Genomic DNA, 17597 nt, shown 5'->3' with positions numbered 1-17597 from the left:
CCACTAACCCCATGCTGGGGATTGAACCCAATGGCACTTGACACTGAGCTACATCACCAACATTTTTTTGTTGTTGTTGTTTTTACAAGGTCTTACTAAATTGCTGAAGCTGGCCTTGGGCTTGAGACATCCTGCCACAGCTTCCTGAATCTCTGGGATTACAGGCGTGTGTCATCCCCCCAACCCCTTACAATTCCAGCAACTGGGGATGGAACCCAGGGCCTAGGGCAACCTCTCCTGTACTGGAGATTGAACCCATGGCCTGGCACCTGCTGGGCAAGTACTCTACCACTGGATTACATCCCCACTTCTTTCTAGTTTTTATTTTGAGGCAGCGTCTTCCAAAGTTGCCCAGGCTGGCCTTGAATTTGTGATCCTCCCACCTCAGCCTCCCTGGAGCCCTGCTTTGAAGGGAGGACTTCTTAGGACCTAATGGATTGAAACTTGATAGTGTTCTAGATGCCTTGTCAAGAGGCATATTTACCCCATGTAAACAATGTGGCGTTATAGTTTTAATTTTGCTGGGTGCAGTGCCCTCTACCTGTAGTCCCACCTACTCAGGAGGCTGAAGCAAGAGGATCACTTGAGTCCAGGAGTTGGAGGTCAACCTAGGCAACATAGTGAGACCCTGTCTCAAAAATATAAATAAATAATTTAAAAGGTATTTATCATCTTAGTCTGCATTCTACTCCATCTATTACCTTTATAATCATATGGAAAGATAATAAGAATTTTTATTCTGGAAACCAAGAGAAAAAATATGCAGGAGAGAAGACCCTGCTTAAATTACAATTGCTAATCATTGAAGTATTACCAAGAAGTATATGTTAGTAACTTATTTATCTGAATATTGATGTTTAAGGTCAAATTTGTTGTTTGATTTTTTTTTTTTTTTTTGGTACCAGGATTGAATCCAGGGTGCTTAACCACTGACCGCTCCTTCTGACCTTTTATTTTTTTATGTTATTTTGAGACAGGAACAGGGCCTTGTTAAGTTGCTGAGGCTGATCTTGGGAACCTCCTGCCTCAGCCTCCTGACCCAGCGGGATTCCAGACATGCACCACCCTGCCCGGCACTGATTCCTTTATACTATAATGCACATATTAGGTTGTTTTAAATGTTCCAGAGTGGGAGACACAGTTCAGTAGTAGAATGCTTATTTAGTAATTGCAAGGCCTTGGGTTCCATCCCCAGTACCACAAACATAAGTCAAAGTTAAATGAGAAAAGAGAAAACCTACTTTTTTTGGCTGAGACACATCTATGGAGCAAGTCCTGTTTTTGGACCACTCGCCTGTGACACAGGCACCCACCAGTGCTGGTCTGCCTTGCTCTGCCACCTCCCTGCACATGGCCAAGTCCCCTCCTGCTCAGCTTCAGTTCCCCCATTGTGAACCCAGGAGACTGGACAATCTCTGTCCTCTGGCCATGACCAACTACCCACCTGCCTGGCCAGAGCTCCCTTGGACCCTGGCACCATCTTGGTCTGTCTTCCAGGAGCAGCACTGTCATGTCCACGGTCTTGTGAGTCTCTGGCCACGATGGGCAGGGCTTTCTTCACCTTGCTCCAGCTTAGCCCAGCTTCCAGGTCCTTGCTCCATGACGCTGGCTGGCCACTCCCTCACACCAGGCTCCACACGAGGCCCTCCCATCTCTAAAGTTCAGTGGGATGAGAGAGAGAGAGAGGAGAGAGAGAGAGAGAGAGAGAGAGAGAGAGAGAGAGAGAGAGACCACTTTCCATGTGTGGCTTTCAGTTCATGACAGCCTTGAAAAAGTGAGGGTATTATCATCTGATAGGCAGGGAAACTGATGCCTAGAGAAACAGGCCTTGCCCAAGGTCACAACAGTTCGCAGAGGCAGCTCAAGGGTGTGAACCCAGTTCTCTCCGGGTCTGGACTCCTTGGGAAAACATAGGAGCCGTGGTCGCTGCTGCCACATCCCACGAGACCCAGGGGTGCTCCCTGCTCTCCAAAGTCTGAGTCAGCTTCCAGGAAAGATGCGTGTGTTAAAGAACTGCAGAGACCAGCCACACCACGCTTTGAAGGCAGCAAAGGGCGCAGCAGGATTGGGGAGGGGTAGGAGCTGAGCACTGGGATGTGTGCCAGATCCCACTTCCTCCTGGCTGGCACCACCCACCACCAGGGAAGACGGTGGTGACATCAGACAACCCCGTGTGGAGTCACCCTTTCCTGGGAGGCCCATCACTTTGCAGACTCGGGCTCTAAAGAGCGCTCACAATGTGCTGTGCTGAAAGTGAAAGCCAGTTCTGCCCCCCATTCCTGGAGAGGTCACCATGATGTCACCGCCTTCAGTCTCAGCCTAGCATTCAGGACCTCTGGATCATCCCTTCAGCAAGCCAATGCATTCCTGCCTAAAGGAGTTAGTTAAGTGACTTATTCTCGGGACCTTCTTCCCCAACTTGGGAAGCTGGGAGCTAATGAAAGAGTGCCTGGCTTGGTGTCACATGGGGATGAATCCATCTCAACAAGGAATGCCCTGCCGAGTGGCAGCGTCCCCATATCTGAATTTGAGCCCAGGTGAGGGCATCAGCCCCTGCACTCTGCTGCCCTTAGGAGGTGCCCCTTCCTCACCCCCTGGATTAGATGGGGCTGACCCCATCCCCACTCCAGCATGAGCCTGGGACCCCAGCTCTGCCAATCTCTTCTCTTCCCCTCGCCACAGGGACTGCTGTCAGGACCCAAGCCACACCAAGGACAGCCAGCCCGGGACCTCTGTTGGAACTACTAGGAAAGTGGTGGGAGGTGGGGGCACCCCCCTCCCTGTTAAGCTAAGCTGGCATCTTTAGGGGTCATCCCACTGTGAGCCAGCCCCGCCCGAGGCTGTAGCCCTCTCCCAGGCACTTTTTAGTTTTCTGTCATTAAAGAGACATTTCACTGAAACATCATCTCATCAATGTTCTTGCACCCCACAATTTTTTTCTTTATAATGAAACATAATCCAGGTCTGTTGCTATGTGTACAGAAAAATTCATCAGGTATTACTAACTAACCTTGTTAAAAACTCAACCCAAGTTTATGTGACTTATTGTTCTGACTCTTTTACATTTATCACTTCATCAAATCCTTGGATTACTATCCTCATTATACAGAGGAAGCTTAAAGAAGTTAGTTAAGTGACTTGCCCCAGAACAAGCTCCAGGCCCTGGGATACAGCTTTCCTATCCTTCCATGTCCCTCCCAAAGAGGCCCTGCTCTGGAAAATCTCTGAGCGCCCCTGACAGAAAATGACCTCCCCCAGAGGAGGTGACCTCCCCTACAGGTGTGTTCCACCCCAGGCTGAGACTTAGCTCCAGCAGGCTCCTTCACAGTCCTGGGTGGGACATCAGTACCAGCCTCAACCCACAGCAGGCGCCTAAGCCTTCATCTTGTACTCATCCTCTACAGCTCCCTCAGGTGCCCTAAAACTAGGGATGCATGAGGTGGGAAGACCCAGACAGAGGTCCTCATCCCTGGGCACCTGGAGACCGGCTAAGCTTCTACCCAACCCCATGAGGTGTGGAACATACTTGGGAAAAGGCCTTACATGTCTCCTAGCTTCTGCCAGTTGGTCCCTTCCTTCTGCCTCAGTTTCCTCATTGGTAAAATGAGGAGCTTGGCTCGGGAGAATCCCCCAGCACCCAAGGCAGATCCTATGGGAATGAGAAAAGCAGAAGTTTATTTATTCAGAAAGGTTTTGGGGTCCCTGGATGAAAAGCTGCCTGGACTTTAATTCATTTATTCACTATCTGGGCATCTACTATGTGAAGGGGAATACTCGAGAGAGCAAAACAGGCAAAGCTTTGTAGCTCTGGTATTCAGGAGGCCTCCGAGCCGTCTGGCCTCTAGCCCAAGCTGAGATGGTGGACTCATGGAGAGGCCTCTCTAAGCTGGGTGTGCAGAAGAGCTGAGGGCTTAGATTCAGAGGTTGTGTTCTCCCTCCAGCTCTGATGCCCTGTGGTGTGACCTTGACTCTCTGGGTACCAGCTTCCTCTCGTTCTCTTGTGGACTGAATGTCTTTGTTTGCCCAAACTATGTTCAAGCACAACCTCAATCTTCAATATGATGGTGTTTGGAGACAGAGCCTTTAGGAGGTAATTAGGTTTGGATGAGGTCATGAGGGTGGAATTAGTGTCCTTGTAAGATGACAAAGAGTGACGAGAACTTTTTCTACCAAGTGAGGACACAGCGAGAAGGCAGCCATCTGCTAGCCAGAGGCCATTGCCACACTTCAATCTTGCACTTCCCAGCCTCCCAAACTGTGAGATCCGTGTCTGTTGTTTAAGCCACCCAGGCTGGGGTAGTGTTGGGGCAGCCAGAGCACACCAGGACACCACCGAGTGAGGGCTGGGACCAGATGGCCCTGCCAGCCAGGGAGGGCCGCTGGCGGAAGCCTGGTATGGCCACTGGAGGTTAAACAGTAACCACCCCTCCCTCCCTGCCACTCCCTCTCCCTGCCACCTCCTCAGGGAGCTGAAGCCATCAAACCTGCCTCCTTTGCTCCTCCTCAGGGCTGTGGCCTCCTGGGAGGAGCCACACCTGCCTTCTACCTCCTACATGAAGCCTGGGCCTGGGGGATCCAGGTTTGGGAGAGGGGCGCTTGGCCCGAGCCTCCCCCACAGCTGTTTGGGGGTACATCCTGCACAACGCCCTGCAGAGTGCTCCCTGAGGAGCTCTGGCTCACTGAGCCCCAGGTGCCCGCCTTAGGCAGGAAGCCCCAGCTCTCCCAGTGACTGGGAAACAAAAATAATTCAGAGAAACCGGGGCAGCCTCATTGCGTGGGGGTGTCCCACTTCCACCTCCGCCTCCAGGCCCCTCAGAAGCCAGGAGGCAAGGGCCCAGCTGTGATGCACAAGCCCTCCCACCGGGCCATCCTAATTACAAGCCACCATCCAGAATGAGTCACCACAAACCTCAGGAGAGGGAGTCCGTCCTGACTGGATGGCACTTTACAACAGCTCTGTGCAGGGGGTGTGACTTCTTTGTCCCCCCCAAGCTTGTGTGTGAGAAGACCGAGGCCGCAGGCAATAGAGCTGGTGAGAGGGCGCAGGGGCTCAGAGCTTCCAGCTGTAAGGCCCAGGCAGCTTCAGGCCTAGCTGCAGGGAGGGCAGAGGATGGCTATGCTCTACCCCTCTGCTCTGCTCGTGACACATCTCCAATCAGTCTCGGCATGGCAGGCACAGCTCGGGGCTGGTCAATTGCATTACCCTTTCCTAATGAGCTCACCCTCAAGATCCCCCATCATCAGCCTTGAGCGCTCATGACGCAGACACAACCCCAAGATGCACTTGTTGCCAGACCATAGAACCCTACATGCTGTGTGCTGGTTCAGCACAGGGGTGGCTTGGCTCCTGTGTCCCCGCTATCAGATGTCCTATCCAAGCATGGCTTTCTCAGAGAGACACCACCATGCAGGTTTGCTTGGGGCTTGCTAGGTCTTCTAAAGAGGTTTTTATTAGGAAACATTTCAAATATTGTCCAAAATGTAGATAATACCACTTACAACTGTGCTCCCACTACACAAGCAATTACTGAAGTCCCTTTATCCTCTTCTGTCCCCCCACCTGTCTCCGGCCACCACTCTCTGAATTTTGTTCCTCATTCTGGTGCTTATTTTATACTTTCATGACCTCTTTACAATCCATATTATTAAACCTTATGGAAATGTCATCGTCTTGTTCTGATCTTGTGGTAGTTTGCTATTTTCACACAACTGGATGCTTGGGACTGTTAGGCCTGGTGATAAACACAGTTTCGAATCTCCCAGGGTTTCATAAATGCAAAGGTCGAGGTCTCACTCTCTGCACCAGGCCTGGGTTCAGGCAACTCACCTGCCTTAACTCATCTATTCACAACAAAATCGTTATCCACACTTTACAGATTTGCAAACATAGCTTGGAAGCTGGGCTCCTAGTCCCTAGGTCTGATCTATGGAAACAGTAACATCCATTTATTTAAGGTCCATTGCTTGATTTTACAGACCCACCTGGACTCCACCTCAGAGGATCGGGGGAGTCATATTCTCCCCCCGTAGTTCCTACATTGAGCCTGGGAATTTGTACCATCCCAACTCACACCCTTTACAGATGAAGAAACTGAGGCTCAGAGAGGGTGACTCAGTTTCTCACAATTGCACTGCTCTGCTGTGGGCTGTGAACCTGTGCCCCAGGGAGCACAGGGACTCTCCCCAGCCCCCTGTGAACCTGGGGCCCCACTGGCTTCTTCCCTGGCTCTGTTCCTGGCAGCCCGCCCTCCCTCCTCAGAACACCCTCCCCACACCTGGCCTTCATTCTCCCAGTCTCCACCCTCCATAGTCCTTCTCCCAGAAAAGGGGCCCAACCGGAAGCCAGCTCATGTCAGGAACTTCCAGCCACGTGAGCAGTCCTGAGCCAGGGATTCTGAGCAGCCGGTGGCTTTAGGAGAAACTGAAACTGGGCTTTCTGGGGGCGGAGTGGTCACTAGGGATTTAAAGAGCTGCCACTTCCTTGGGTCCCCAGAGGGCACCGGGAGGTCACAGCTGCTGAGGGACATCCAGGATCTGTGTGAGCCTCAGCCATGCACCTCTGTGGAAGAGAAGTGCTGCTGATGGGGCCCGTGAGTACAGGGCTGCAGGGGTGGGGGGTGACGGGGGGGAGGGGACTTGAGGGTCTCAGGGCCCAGGCCGTGGGGCAAGAGGTGGGATGTTCTCGTGCCAGCTCTGTGCTCCTGGGCTGTGTGACCTCTGGCAGGCTCCACTCAAGCCCTCTCTGAGTCTGAATTTCCTCCCCTGAACCATCGGGGGACAGTTCCCAAGTTGCAGGTGCAGCCTCGGGGTTAGAACTTGGACTTCCCACGGGCTCTCTCCAGACCCACCTCTTCTCCCGTGGTCCCTCCAGTCTCTGTCTTCCCATGACCCCTGCAGCCACGGGTTCCCTCACAGGTCTCCCCTCTTCTCTGACTGGGTCCTTCCCCGGGCTCTAGTCTGAAATGAGGGTGCTGTGGCCGTGAAGGCACCGGAGGCTGTGGCCTGGGTAGAGCTGGAGCCAGGAACTGCTGAGGATCCAGAATCCTTGGCCAAGGAGGCCAGGGTCTTGCCCGAGGTCCTGACCCACAAAACACCCCGAAGAATGATGGGGGCCTGTTGGGCTGTGAGGTCTTCCACTGCCCCCGTTGCCTCGTCTTTCCAGAGCTCTGGGCCATTGGAGTGAATGTTCACCTAAGTTCCAAGGTGCCCAGGTTGGGGATGGTCGCAGCTGACAACCTTGGAGTCCATTGGTCTGGCAAAAGGGACTCTCCATTCATTCGTCCCAGATGATTGCTCAGCTAGAACATGGGGGCAGGGGTGGTTCCTGTTTTGTCCCCCTGGCTACGTGTCCGGCCGACACACAGTAGATAAGTAATAGATTTTTGTGGAGTGAGTGGATATCAGCTTTGGATGTGAGCAGGACATAGACAGAGGGCCCCCGCCCTCAGGGAGCACTGCAGGGAGCACTCTGGGAGCAGAGCTGACCTCTCCCAGCTCTGGCTCCGAGCTGCCTGCCCTGTGGGTTTCTCTCCACGCCTCATAGTGGCCTCTGAAGAAGGTACCATAATGCCACTCTTGCACAGAGGAGGTGACCGGGCTCAGAGAAGTGAGCGACCAGCCCAGAGAGACATGGCTCGTGAGAATGTGCCATTTGAAGCCAGTTCTGTCCAGGTTTCAATCTCAGGCTCCTCAGCTTCCCTACTTGTCCTCGCCCCCACATATTCTATGAGCAGAGCTTATGAGGTGTGCGAGGCCTGCAGAGGAGTATGGGTGCTGAAGGAGCAAGAGGGGCTTCAAGGAGGACAGGTCAAGTCCCCAAGGGAACAACTTGGCTTTGCAAATGGCTGGCCAGAGCAGAGGGCAAGAGCCCTGCTGGAATCCCTGAGCCCTGTGTCCCATGCCCAGCAGGACCCACCAGATTGTCAGAAGCAGCTGAAGAAGAAACAGAAAAACCGGGTGGCTGCCCAGCGTAGCCGGCAGAAGCACACAGACAAGGCAGATGCCCTGCACCAGGTGGGGACACCCTCCATCTTAGACAACTTTCTGTTACTATAAGTGAATACCACAGACCAGATAATTCATAAAGAAAAGATGTTTGTGCTGGGCACGGTGGTGCACACTGGTGATCCCAGCAATTTGGGAGGCTGTAGCAGGAGGATTGCCAAGTTTAAGGCCACCATAGCTACTTAGTGAAACCTGTCACAAGGTTAAAAAAGAAAGAAGAAAGGAAGGAAGCAAGAAGGACTGTTGATATAGCTCAGTGGGAGAGTGTCTCTGGGTTCAATCTCCAGTAGTACAATTAAAAAAAAAAAAAAAAAAAAAGAGGTTGGTTTAGGGACATCGAAGAGCATGATGCCAGTTTGTGTGGAGAGCCTTCCTGCTGTTCACAAGTGACATGGCGGGGGACATCACAGAGCAAGATGGAGCAGAGACAGCTCACTTTTATAGCAAATCCACTCTCACCATAACCAAATAACCCACTAATTAATTAACCCATCCTCAGCAGTGGCCCTCGGTTCCACATCCCAAATACATGACTTGTCTCCCTCCTAGGCACCCTAAGGGCAGGGAACCATTCCTTTCCCTGCTACTCGCCCATCACCTAGAACAGGGTATAGCGCAGCCTGCAGAGCAGGTGAGAGGCCCTGGGATCAAGTCACCATCCAGCAAATGATAAGGCAGTGTGGGGACACATGGGTAGGGCAGCGCATCCATCTGCTGGGGCTGCATACACTGCAGGCTTAACCCGCAGAGATTTATTTTCTAAAGTCCAAGATCAAGGTACATGTTAATTTTCTCTGTGCTGAGGGCTCTCTTCCTGCCAGGGTGCTTGGGGGTGCTGTGGTCTTTTTCCACAGATGTGAGAGGAGAGTCATCTCTCTCCCTTCTCTCTCTCCCTTCCTCTTTTGGTGGTGCTGGGGCTCAAACCCAGGGCCTCACGCATGCCAGGGGAACTCTACCACAGGGCCACATCCCCAGTCCTCCTTCCTCTTCTTATAAGGCTACCAATCCTGTAAGATCCCTTATGACCTCATTTACTCTAAATTACCTCCTAAAAGGCCTATTTCTTTCTTTTTTTCTTTTGGTACTGGGGATTGAACCCAGGAGCACTTAACCACTGAGCCACATCCTCAACCCTTTTTTTGTATTTTATTGAGAGTCAGGGTCTCACTGAGTTGCTTAGGGCCTCGCTGGGTTACTAAGGCTGGCTTTGAACTGGTGATCCTCCTGTTTCAGCTTCCCAAGCTGCTGGGATTACAGGCATGCAGTACCATGCCTGGCTCTAAAGTCCTATCTCTAAACACAGTCACATGGGTATTGTGACCTCATCCTAATTTCAGAGGGACACTATTGTGAGTGGCCTTGGGGGCATAAAGAGGCGATGAAGGGTGATCTAGACTTGAGGGCTCCATAGGAGCTTTCCAAGTGGGTGAAGGTCAGAACATGCACCAGGGGCAGGTGGAGCACTGGCTGGGGTGGGGGGCACCCCCTGCAGACTGCGCACCAAGGAGCACCACGGGAAACTGTGCGTCCTCTATTTGCTCCTTGTGGAGACTGCTGTTGTGTGTCTTCCCTGCACCCCAGGCCCTGGAGGGAGATATGAGCCCCAGACAAAGGCCCCTCTCCCACCTCCAGGAGCTTCTGTTCTCACAGAGGCCAGAGTACAAGTAGCTGATCCATAAAGCGTCGGAGATGTTAGGTGGTGATAAGTCTGAAGCGGGAAAATAAATCGGAAAAGGGAAGGGAGAGGCGGTGGGTGATGGAGATTAACTAGGGAGATCCCCTGAGTAGTGACATTTGAACAGGCTGAAGGTGGCAAACAAATAAATGAATGAGTGACTCAATTCCTGGAGGTCAGGTGAAGGCTTTGGAGAGTTTAGGTGACCTGGTGATGTGTTCTAGAAGTGTCCATTCCACCCATGGAAACCACCACTGGTGGTGTTGAGGTCCTTAGGAACTCTCGAGTCCATGGCCTAAGGCACGTTTTTAATGCAAAACATCCTTACAACTTCTCCTTTTCAAGTGTCCCCAAAAGGGGACTGAAGGAAACTGTTGGCGTTACTCAGCCTTCAACGTGAAAATAAAATTCTTTCCGCGTTTCTGACATCGCTGTCATCACAGATGGCCATTTAGAAGTGGAAGTGGAAGTGGACGATTGTCCCAGCAGATTCTCAGAACCCGGTGTCTGGAAGAACAGAACCTTTTGAAGGCTGATTCAGAGATGTCCAGCAGAGCACACCTGTGCTGTCAACCTGGAAAACTGAACCCCGAATCCCTCGGTGCCTCAGTTGCCAAGCTCTGGGCCCCGGGGAGGCCTGGCGGTGACATTAAGTCACCTGAGTTGTCTAGGACAGAATGACTTGGAAGGTGCCACGTGAAAGCCACGTTGGGACTCACACAGGGTGTGGCGCCGAGGAGTGTCCAGGCAGAGGAGACAGGAAACATGTTGAGGAAATAAATTCCATCTGAGGGACAGGAGGAGAAGGAGCAGGAGAGAAGGCAGGACAGATGGCGCTGGAGGTTTGAGCAGGGGCTGCCAGGCTGGCGTCCAGGGCCAACACGGGGAGTTTGGAACCTGGAGTCTTGGGCCTTTGGAGGGTTTCGGCCTCCAATTAATGACAGTGCCTTCTTGGGGCCAAGAGAATTGGGTGGTTGGGGGCACACCAATGAGGAAGCCATTGGAGATCCAGGTAAGCGGGTGCAGCTCAGGGGACTCAGAGAGCGGGGTAGCTCTGTGCCCTGCCAGGGTACAGGATGGGGGCGTGGTAGAGGGCTGGCTCTAGCCTGGATATGCAGAAGGTGGCAGCTTCCTCTGGCATGAGGAGCCTGGAGGGGGATGGGGCTCACGCGGGCCCCGCTGCAGGCTGACATCCCCTCCTGGCCACTGCTTCTCCCCCAGCAGTACGAGACCCTGGAGAAACACAACCACACCCTGCGGAAGGAGATCCAGGCCCTGCAGGCTGAGTTAGGGTGGTGGACTCGCACTCTGCAGCTGCATGAGTGTGTGTGCCGCCTGGACTGCGCCTCCCGCCCAGCGCCGGAGCCTGCTGGCTGCTGGGCTTGGCCCCAGCAGCCCCTGGGACAAACCCCTGCCCGTGGGCAACATGGCTGCCTGAAGCAGAAGGGCCTGATGCAGACTCCAGTCTCCTCTTCCCCAGCTCAGCAACTTTCTCCAGGTCCACACTCTCAGGATTCCCCTGGCCTTCTCCCACCCCTTCTGCCTTTGCTGTCCCTTGGCCCGGCCATGGGGACTGCACCTCCTGCCCAACTGTCCCTCAGGCCTGACCTGTCTGCCTCACCCACTGGCTCTGGCCCGTTGGAGACTTCCTCCAAGCTCGGTGCCCTCGTGCCCAGCCCTCCAGCCCAGCCTGCCCCTCCACAGCCCCTGGGGCCGGAGCACCCCATCAGGGGAGGACTGGGGTCCTCTCCCCACAACCCTTCAGCTGCTCCAGGGCCTGCGTGTCTGCAGAGGAGGGAGCCTGTTCTCTCAGCCCCAGACTGGCAAGGGCCTGCAGTGGAGCCCGGCCCTCAGCCCCTCCTGGCCTTCCCCTTCCTCTCCTCTGCCCAAGTCCACTTCTAACCTGCTCCCAGGAACGGAGCTGCCTCTTGCTTAGGCCCAGGAAGCAGCCTCGGCAACCAGGTGCCTCCTTTGCTGCTGTTGGAAGGTTTCCTTGTTGGTTGACCAGCTGGGCCAGGATTCCCCTGGGGAAAAGGAAGCCATCGCTGACAGCCTACCGCTGCCGCAGCCCCTGCCACCACCAATATGTCATTCCAACCTCCCAGTCACCTATGAAACAGAGACGGCCATTCCATTGTTTCAAATAAGGAAGCAGAGACTCAGAGAAGTCAAGCGACATGTTGAACATTACACAGCCTGTCTTAATTTGTTATTTTTATTTTTATTAGTTTCTCACGCAGCCTTTCTTGAGACTCGAAACACTATCATCTGCTGTCCTGGTAAGATCCCGGACCAGGGCCCACGGGTCTGAAGTCCTGAAAACTGAGGGCTGGTATAAGGAGGTTTACTGCTGGGAGCAGAGAGGGCTCTCCCCTCTGCTGTCCAGTTCCCATGGCAAAAACCCGGCTGTCCCAGAAACGCTGCCCTGGCTGTGGACAATCCAAAGTTCACAGTGGGCGAGGAGAAGCCCAGAAGCCCAGGAGAAGACGCTTGCATTATCCCAGTAGTGTTTCCAGTGCCGAGAAACCACTGAGAGTTGGAGCCGATGGAGTTCTGGAGCGGCCCCTCTGGGACTTCCAGAGGCTGTACCCACAGCCATTCTGAGGCCTGGGGGAGACTCTGCAGGGCCACTCTCCTGGCTAATCCCAGGTAGCTCCCCGCCTCCCCTTCCCCAAGGCCTGGCCGGTGGACCTCAGTGATCCATTCATCTTACGCCCCAAGAGCAGGAAGAGAGACCGAGGGAAGTACCGGGGGCCGGCCCTGCACTCGAACCTAGCAACGGTGGGGCTGGTGTCTTCTCTGGCAGCACCAGGACCCTGCGCACCCCCAGGCCTGGTTACCCTCAGACCCCCTGAAGCAGCTTCCTCCTGGCTCTTGGGAAGGGACTGATGGCAGCACAGAGCAGGAGCCTGAGACCAGGTGGGAGCTCAGCTGGGGTGTCTGCTCGGAGAGGGCAATCAGATTAGGTGAGAGGGGGTGTCCCTCGCTCTCCAGGACAAGCACTCGGAGATGACTCTTCACCCAGACTCTCACACATGTAGCTGAGACACTATGTCAGGATTTAACACACCCCCAGGTGCTGGGCACAAGTCTTGGCACATTTGATGGCAAATAAATTCAAAAGTGTTTCCCCACTCCTTTTTTGCTTAGGCTAGTTGTTTAAAGCTCTGGGTGTGGTCTATGCTGCAGAAATTAAAAGGTCCTTTGGAAGAAGAAGGAATGGTCTAGAATCTTAGAGGTGGGAAATCCCTCATGAACCCCCTAATCTGATCTTCCTCTCATACTACAGGTGAGGAAACAGGCCCAGAGATGAGCTGGACTTGCTCAAGTGCATTGGTGTTTCTGAGCAGACAGGACCAATAGGGTGTGCATATACATGTGTGTCTGTGTATGTGTGTGTGTATGTATTTATGTACATATAAACACACATATCCATGGTGGGGGGAGTAGTTTAAGATATTCAAAATCTGCAGGGTGGGCTGGTAGGCTGGAGACACAAGAAAGAACTGGTGTTGCAGTTCAGGTTCAAGGGCCTCTGCTGCAGAATTCACTCGTTTGGGAAGATCAGCCTTTTTTGTTCTATTTAGGCCTTCGACTGATTGATTGAGGCCCACCCACCTCCATGGAGGGCCGTCTGCTTTACTCATAATAATGTCATTCTCATCCAAAAATATACTCAGCAGAAATACATAGAGTAATGTTCAAGCACCTGTCTGGGTACCATGACTCAGCCAAGATGATGTAAAATTAACTATCATACCAGGATCACGTAGCAAAGGCAGGTGTCAGGGTGACGGAGGGCAGCTGAGCTGCAGTTAGCAGAGTGGGTTCAGGGAGAATTAGAGGGCAGGAGGGAAGCCAAGATGCTGTTGATTGGAGGTGGGCTTACATCTGGGACAAGAGTTGGCATTATGCACTGTGGACCAGAACTTGATGGGGTAAGGGTACCGCAGCCTGGCTGGTGTCTAAATACCCTGAAATGAGAGGCACTGTGCTGTGTTTTAAATGGTGCCTATAATAACTCTGTGAAGAAAATGGGACTATCATCCCTGCAGTTCAGAAAAGGAAACTGAGAGTTAAATAACAAGCCCAGGAACACACAGTAGGAAAAGGTATAGATTTGGTTCAAAGATCAGAAGCATTTAGCCACAGACCTCCCATGATTTTTTTTTTTTTGTACTGGGGATTGAACCCAGGGGTGCTTAAACACTGAGCCTCATCCCCAGCCCTTTGTATTTTTTATTTAGAGACGGGGTCTTGCTGAGTTGCTTAGGACCTTCCTATGTTGCTGAGGCTGGCTTTGAAATTTCGATCCTCCTGCCTCAGCCTCTTGAGCCTCTGGGATTACAGGTGTGCACCACCACCACGCCGGGTCTTCTGTGTACTTTTATTGCAGAGCCTCAACAGAGGGGTCGGCACATGCTCATGGATATCGCCCAAGGGGGCAAAACTCTACTGTAAGCCCAAAACACAAAGGAGGGGAATGCTTTAGTTAATGTTGGTCCGCTCATCGGGGCAGCAGTGAAGAGCCGCTCAGAATAAAGAACGCTCGGAAGATTATTTAATGAGATGAGAAAATGCAACATATTAAGCAGGAAAAATAGAACATAGGAATAGAACTGTCACTATCGTTTGATATTATGCTCCCTCCCAAACATAAACAGAATAAAAGGAGTGGGAGATGTTGTAGATTTTTGAGAGCGATAAGTGCTGTATCTATGAATTCCCAAATTTGTAAACAGTGAGCAGGAGCGCAGAAGCCGCGAGGCTGAATATATCCTACCACTCTATATCTGGGCCTGTTGGTGTCTGTTGGTGTCTGTTGCTGCGGAACAAATTACTCCCAAACCTAGTGGCATAAGCAACATTCATTATCGCACAGTTTCTGTGGGTTGGGAGTCTGGGCATGACACAGGCTGTGCTACTATACTGGCTCAGGGTCTCACAAGGGGCTGCAACCAAGGTTGGCCAGGTACAGTCACCCCAAGGCTCCATGTGGGAAAGGTCTGCTTCTGAGCTGCCCATGTGGTTCTGCAGATCCTAGAAGGCCTATGTTGTGGTTTGGATATGAGATGTCCCCCCAGGAGCTCACGTGTGAGACAATGCGAGAAGGTTTAGAGGAGAAATGACTGGGTTGTGAGAGCCTTAACCCAATCAGTGAACCAATCATCTGATGGGATTAATTGAGTGGGGACTGGAGGCAGGTGGGGTGTGGCTAGAGCAGGTGGGGCATGGGGCGTGGCCTTGGGTATATGTTTGTATTTGGCCAGTGGAGTCTTTCTGCTTTCTGATCATCATGTGAGCTGCTTCTCTGCCACACTCTTCCATGATGATGACGTCCTGCCTCACCTTAAGTCCAAAAGAATGGAGCCTGCCTCTTATGGACCAATACCTCTGAAACTGTGAGCCCCCAAATAAACCTCTCCTTCTCTACAGTTGTTTTGGTTGGGCCGTTTAGTCACAGCAGCAAAAAAAGCTGACAAAACAGCCCACTTCCAAGTATGTCTTTTATTGACGATTACAGGTTGTTGGCTAGAGAAATCGGTACCTCACCAGCTTGGCGTCTTTGTAGAAGAGCTCAACCTGACAGCTGCTTTCCCTCCAAGAAAGAGTGAGGAAAGATAGACAATAGGAGGAATATGGAAGGCACAGTCTTTTAAAAATTTATTTACTTTTATTTTACTTCTTTTTGTTTTTCATTGCTAAGGATGGAGCCCAGGGCTGGGTGCATGCAGAGGCCTTATCCTTAGTCACATTTCCAGCCCAAGGTCGTCCTGAGCTGGGCCTGATGGCCCATGCCTGTAATCCCAGCAGCTCTGGAGGCTGAGGCAGGATCCTAAGTTCAAAGCCAGCCTCAGCAACTTAGCAAGGCCCTAAGCAACTCAAAATTAAGTGTAAAAAAGGGCTGGGGATGTGGCTCAGTGGTTAAGGGCCCCTGGGTTCACCCTGGTACCAAAAAAAGAAAAAGAAAAAAAAAAGTCATCCTACCATTTTTGCCATATTCTATTCATTAGAGGTAAGTCTCAGGTTCAGGTCACACTCAAGGGAAGGGGATTCCACCAGGGATTGTATAAAAACCTGGAGTCAGGCTCAGTGGCCAAAGGTCCTGGAAGCTGCCTGTCATGCTGGGGAAGAAGCAGCCCCCTCTTGGATCCCTACCTTTTCCTTCCATCACCAGCACTAGCAGAGGACTTTCTTTGGAGAGGTTTTTTTTCAGAAGGTGACAGTTTGGATCCCTTTAAACAGTGCCAAGGCTCCCAGCAGTGAGCAGCTGTGGGGTTTTAGGCTGCAGCAAGGCACCTCGCTGGAGATGGACTCTCACGCTAGCCTGGCAGCAAGGACAGTGCAGGTGTTCCCTCCCCAGAACGCCCTGTAAAGTGATGCGTGGACAGTCAGCACTGAAATGTCCAGCATTTGCAGGCCAAGGGTATCAGTTCTAGGGATCAGACCCACGGTCACTCTGTCACTGAGCCCTTTCTATTTTATTTTGAGACAGGGCCTCACTAAGTTGCCCAGGCTGGCCTTGAGCTTGCAATCCTCCTGCCTCAGCTGCCTGAGTCACTGAGATTACAGGCGTGCATTTCTGCTCCAGGCTCCGAGAGTCTCTACTGAGGAATAGTTGACATAGAAAGAAATACACATTTTTAATGTGCTCAATCTGAAGAATTTGGACATATGCAAATTATGACATCACAACCACAGTCAGGGTAACAGACATATCCAACATCTCCCAGTGCTTCCCGTGTCCTTTTGTGTGAGTGTGGTAAGGACACTTTATAAGAGATCCACACCTATTGTTAATGATAGGTGCTGTGTTGTACAGCAGATCTCTAGATCTTATTCATCTTGCATAACTGGGACTTTACACCCATTGAACTTCTCCCCATTCCCCCTTCCTGAAGCCCCTGCCAACTGCTATTGTAATCTCTGCCTCTTCGAGTTTGACCGTTCAGTCAACAACAGCAGTGTACTCACTGGTTGCCCCTTAAGATCACACCACCTGGCAACATGACTGTCTTAGTTTGTGAAAACTCTGAGGATCACACAGTGACAAAATTGCCTAACAATGTGTTCCTCAGAAGGTGTCCCCACCTTTAAGTGACACATGGCCGTATTCCCAGAAGTGGATCTTTATGTCTCGGAAAGCAGTCACTCGTTGGAGGACTAAAGTTTAAACCCACTGGAACTCTAAGCTCTTTCTCTTTCTGCCATTTACCTTAGTAATGGGTTTAATGGTGGCTTCCCAATAGATATGTCCATCTAGTACCTGTGGGTGTGACCTTATTTGGAAAAATGATCTTTGCAGATATAATTAAGAGTGTCAAGAAGTCATCCTGGATATCTGGTGGACCTTAAATCCGACGTCCATTAAGAGGGGGGTCAGCCATAAGAGGAGGAGAGGACCATGCAGAGAGGGACGAAGAGGTCAGGGATCTAGTCACAAGCGAGGAGCACCTGGAGCCACCAAAGTCTGGGAGAGGGAAGGAAGGCTTCTTCCTCAGGGGCTTTAGGGGTGGCCTAGCCCTGCCAACCCCTTGATTTCAGACTTCTGACCCCCTACTGAATACCTACTGAACACTTAGTGGATAGTTAACACTTCAGTTACTGGGAATAATATGTCAGTATGCCTGCTCCTCAGGTTCTAAAACTCAAATCAGTAAAGATAGATAATAAACTACAAGTGAAAAGTTTGGAGAGGACTGGGATGTGGCTCAGTGGCTCTGCTAAGCGCTTGCTGTTAGAACATAAAGGCAGGAAAGCTGACAGGATTGACTTGTTGAAGGAGCTGCTTTTCTGGAGAATCCAGGGAAGGGGAGGCATCATGCAGGCTAAGACCTGAATGATCAGAGGGTGCCAGCCATGCCCAGATCTAGGGTAAGAACGTCCCAGGCAGAGGACCCGGCATGTGCAAAGCCTG

The 17597-nt window shown here is 51.9% G+C and overlaps 1 protein-coding gene across 7 annotated transcripts; it reads left to right on the top strand.

Moving 5' to 3' along the window:
• Positions 1 to 6341: 6341 nt before the first annotated feature.
• Batf2 (basic leucine zipper ATF-like transcription factor 2) lies at positions 6342 to 12816 on the top strand. 7 transcript variants are annotated; one of them, XM_015478225.2, is made up of 4 exons: positions 6342 to 6590; positions 7909 to 8013; positions 10123 to 10691; positions 10901 to 12816. In XM_015478225.2, exons 3-4 carry the CDS (start codon positions 10617 to 10619, stop codon positions 11579 to 11581), a joined length of 756 nt encoding a protein of 251 aa, XP_015333711.1. In that variant the 5' UTR covers positions 6342 to 6590; positions 7909 to 8013; positions 10123 to 10616; the 3' UTR covers positions 11582 to 12816. The 7 variants fall into 7 exon arrangements, with proteins under 7 accessions (XP_015333711.1, XP_015333710.1, XP_015333709.1 ...); XM_015478224.2 differs by lacking the exon at positions 10123 to 10691 and having other exon boundaries at positions 6345 to 6590; positions 10904 to 12816; XM_015478223.2 differs by lacking the exon at positions 10123 to 10691 and having other exon boundaries at positions 6346 to 6590.
• The last annotated feature ends 4781 nt before the right edge of the window (positions 12817 to 17597 follow it).

This window comes from Marmota marmota, unplaced genomic scaffold (genome assembly GCF_001458135.2).
Source record: "Marmota marmota marmota unplaced genomic scaffold, marMar, whole genome shotgun sequence".
Taxonomy (NCBI): domain Eukaryota; kingdom Metazoa; phylum Chordata; class Mammalia; order Rodentia; family Sciuridae; genus Marmota; species Marmota marmota.
The sequence above is the reverse complement of the archived record's forward strand: the minus strand, read 5'-3'. Positions and strand labels throughout refer to the sequence as shown.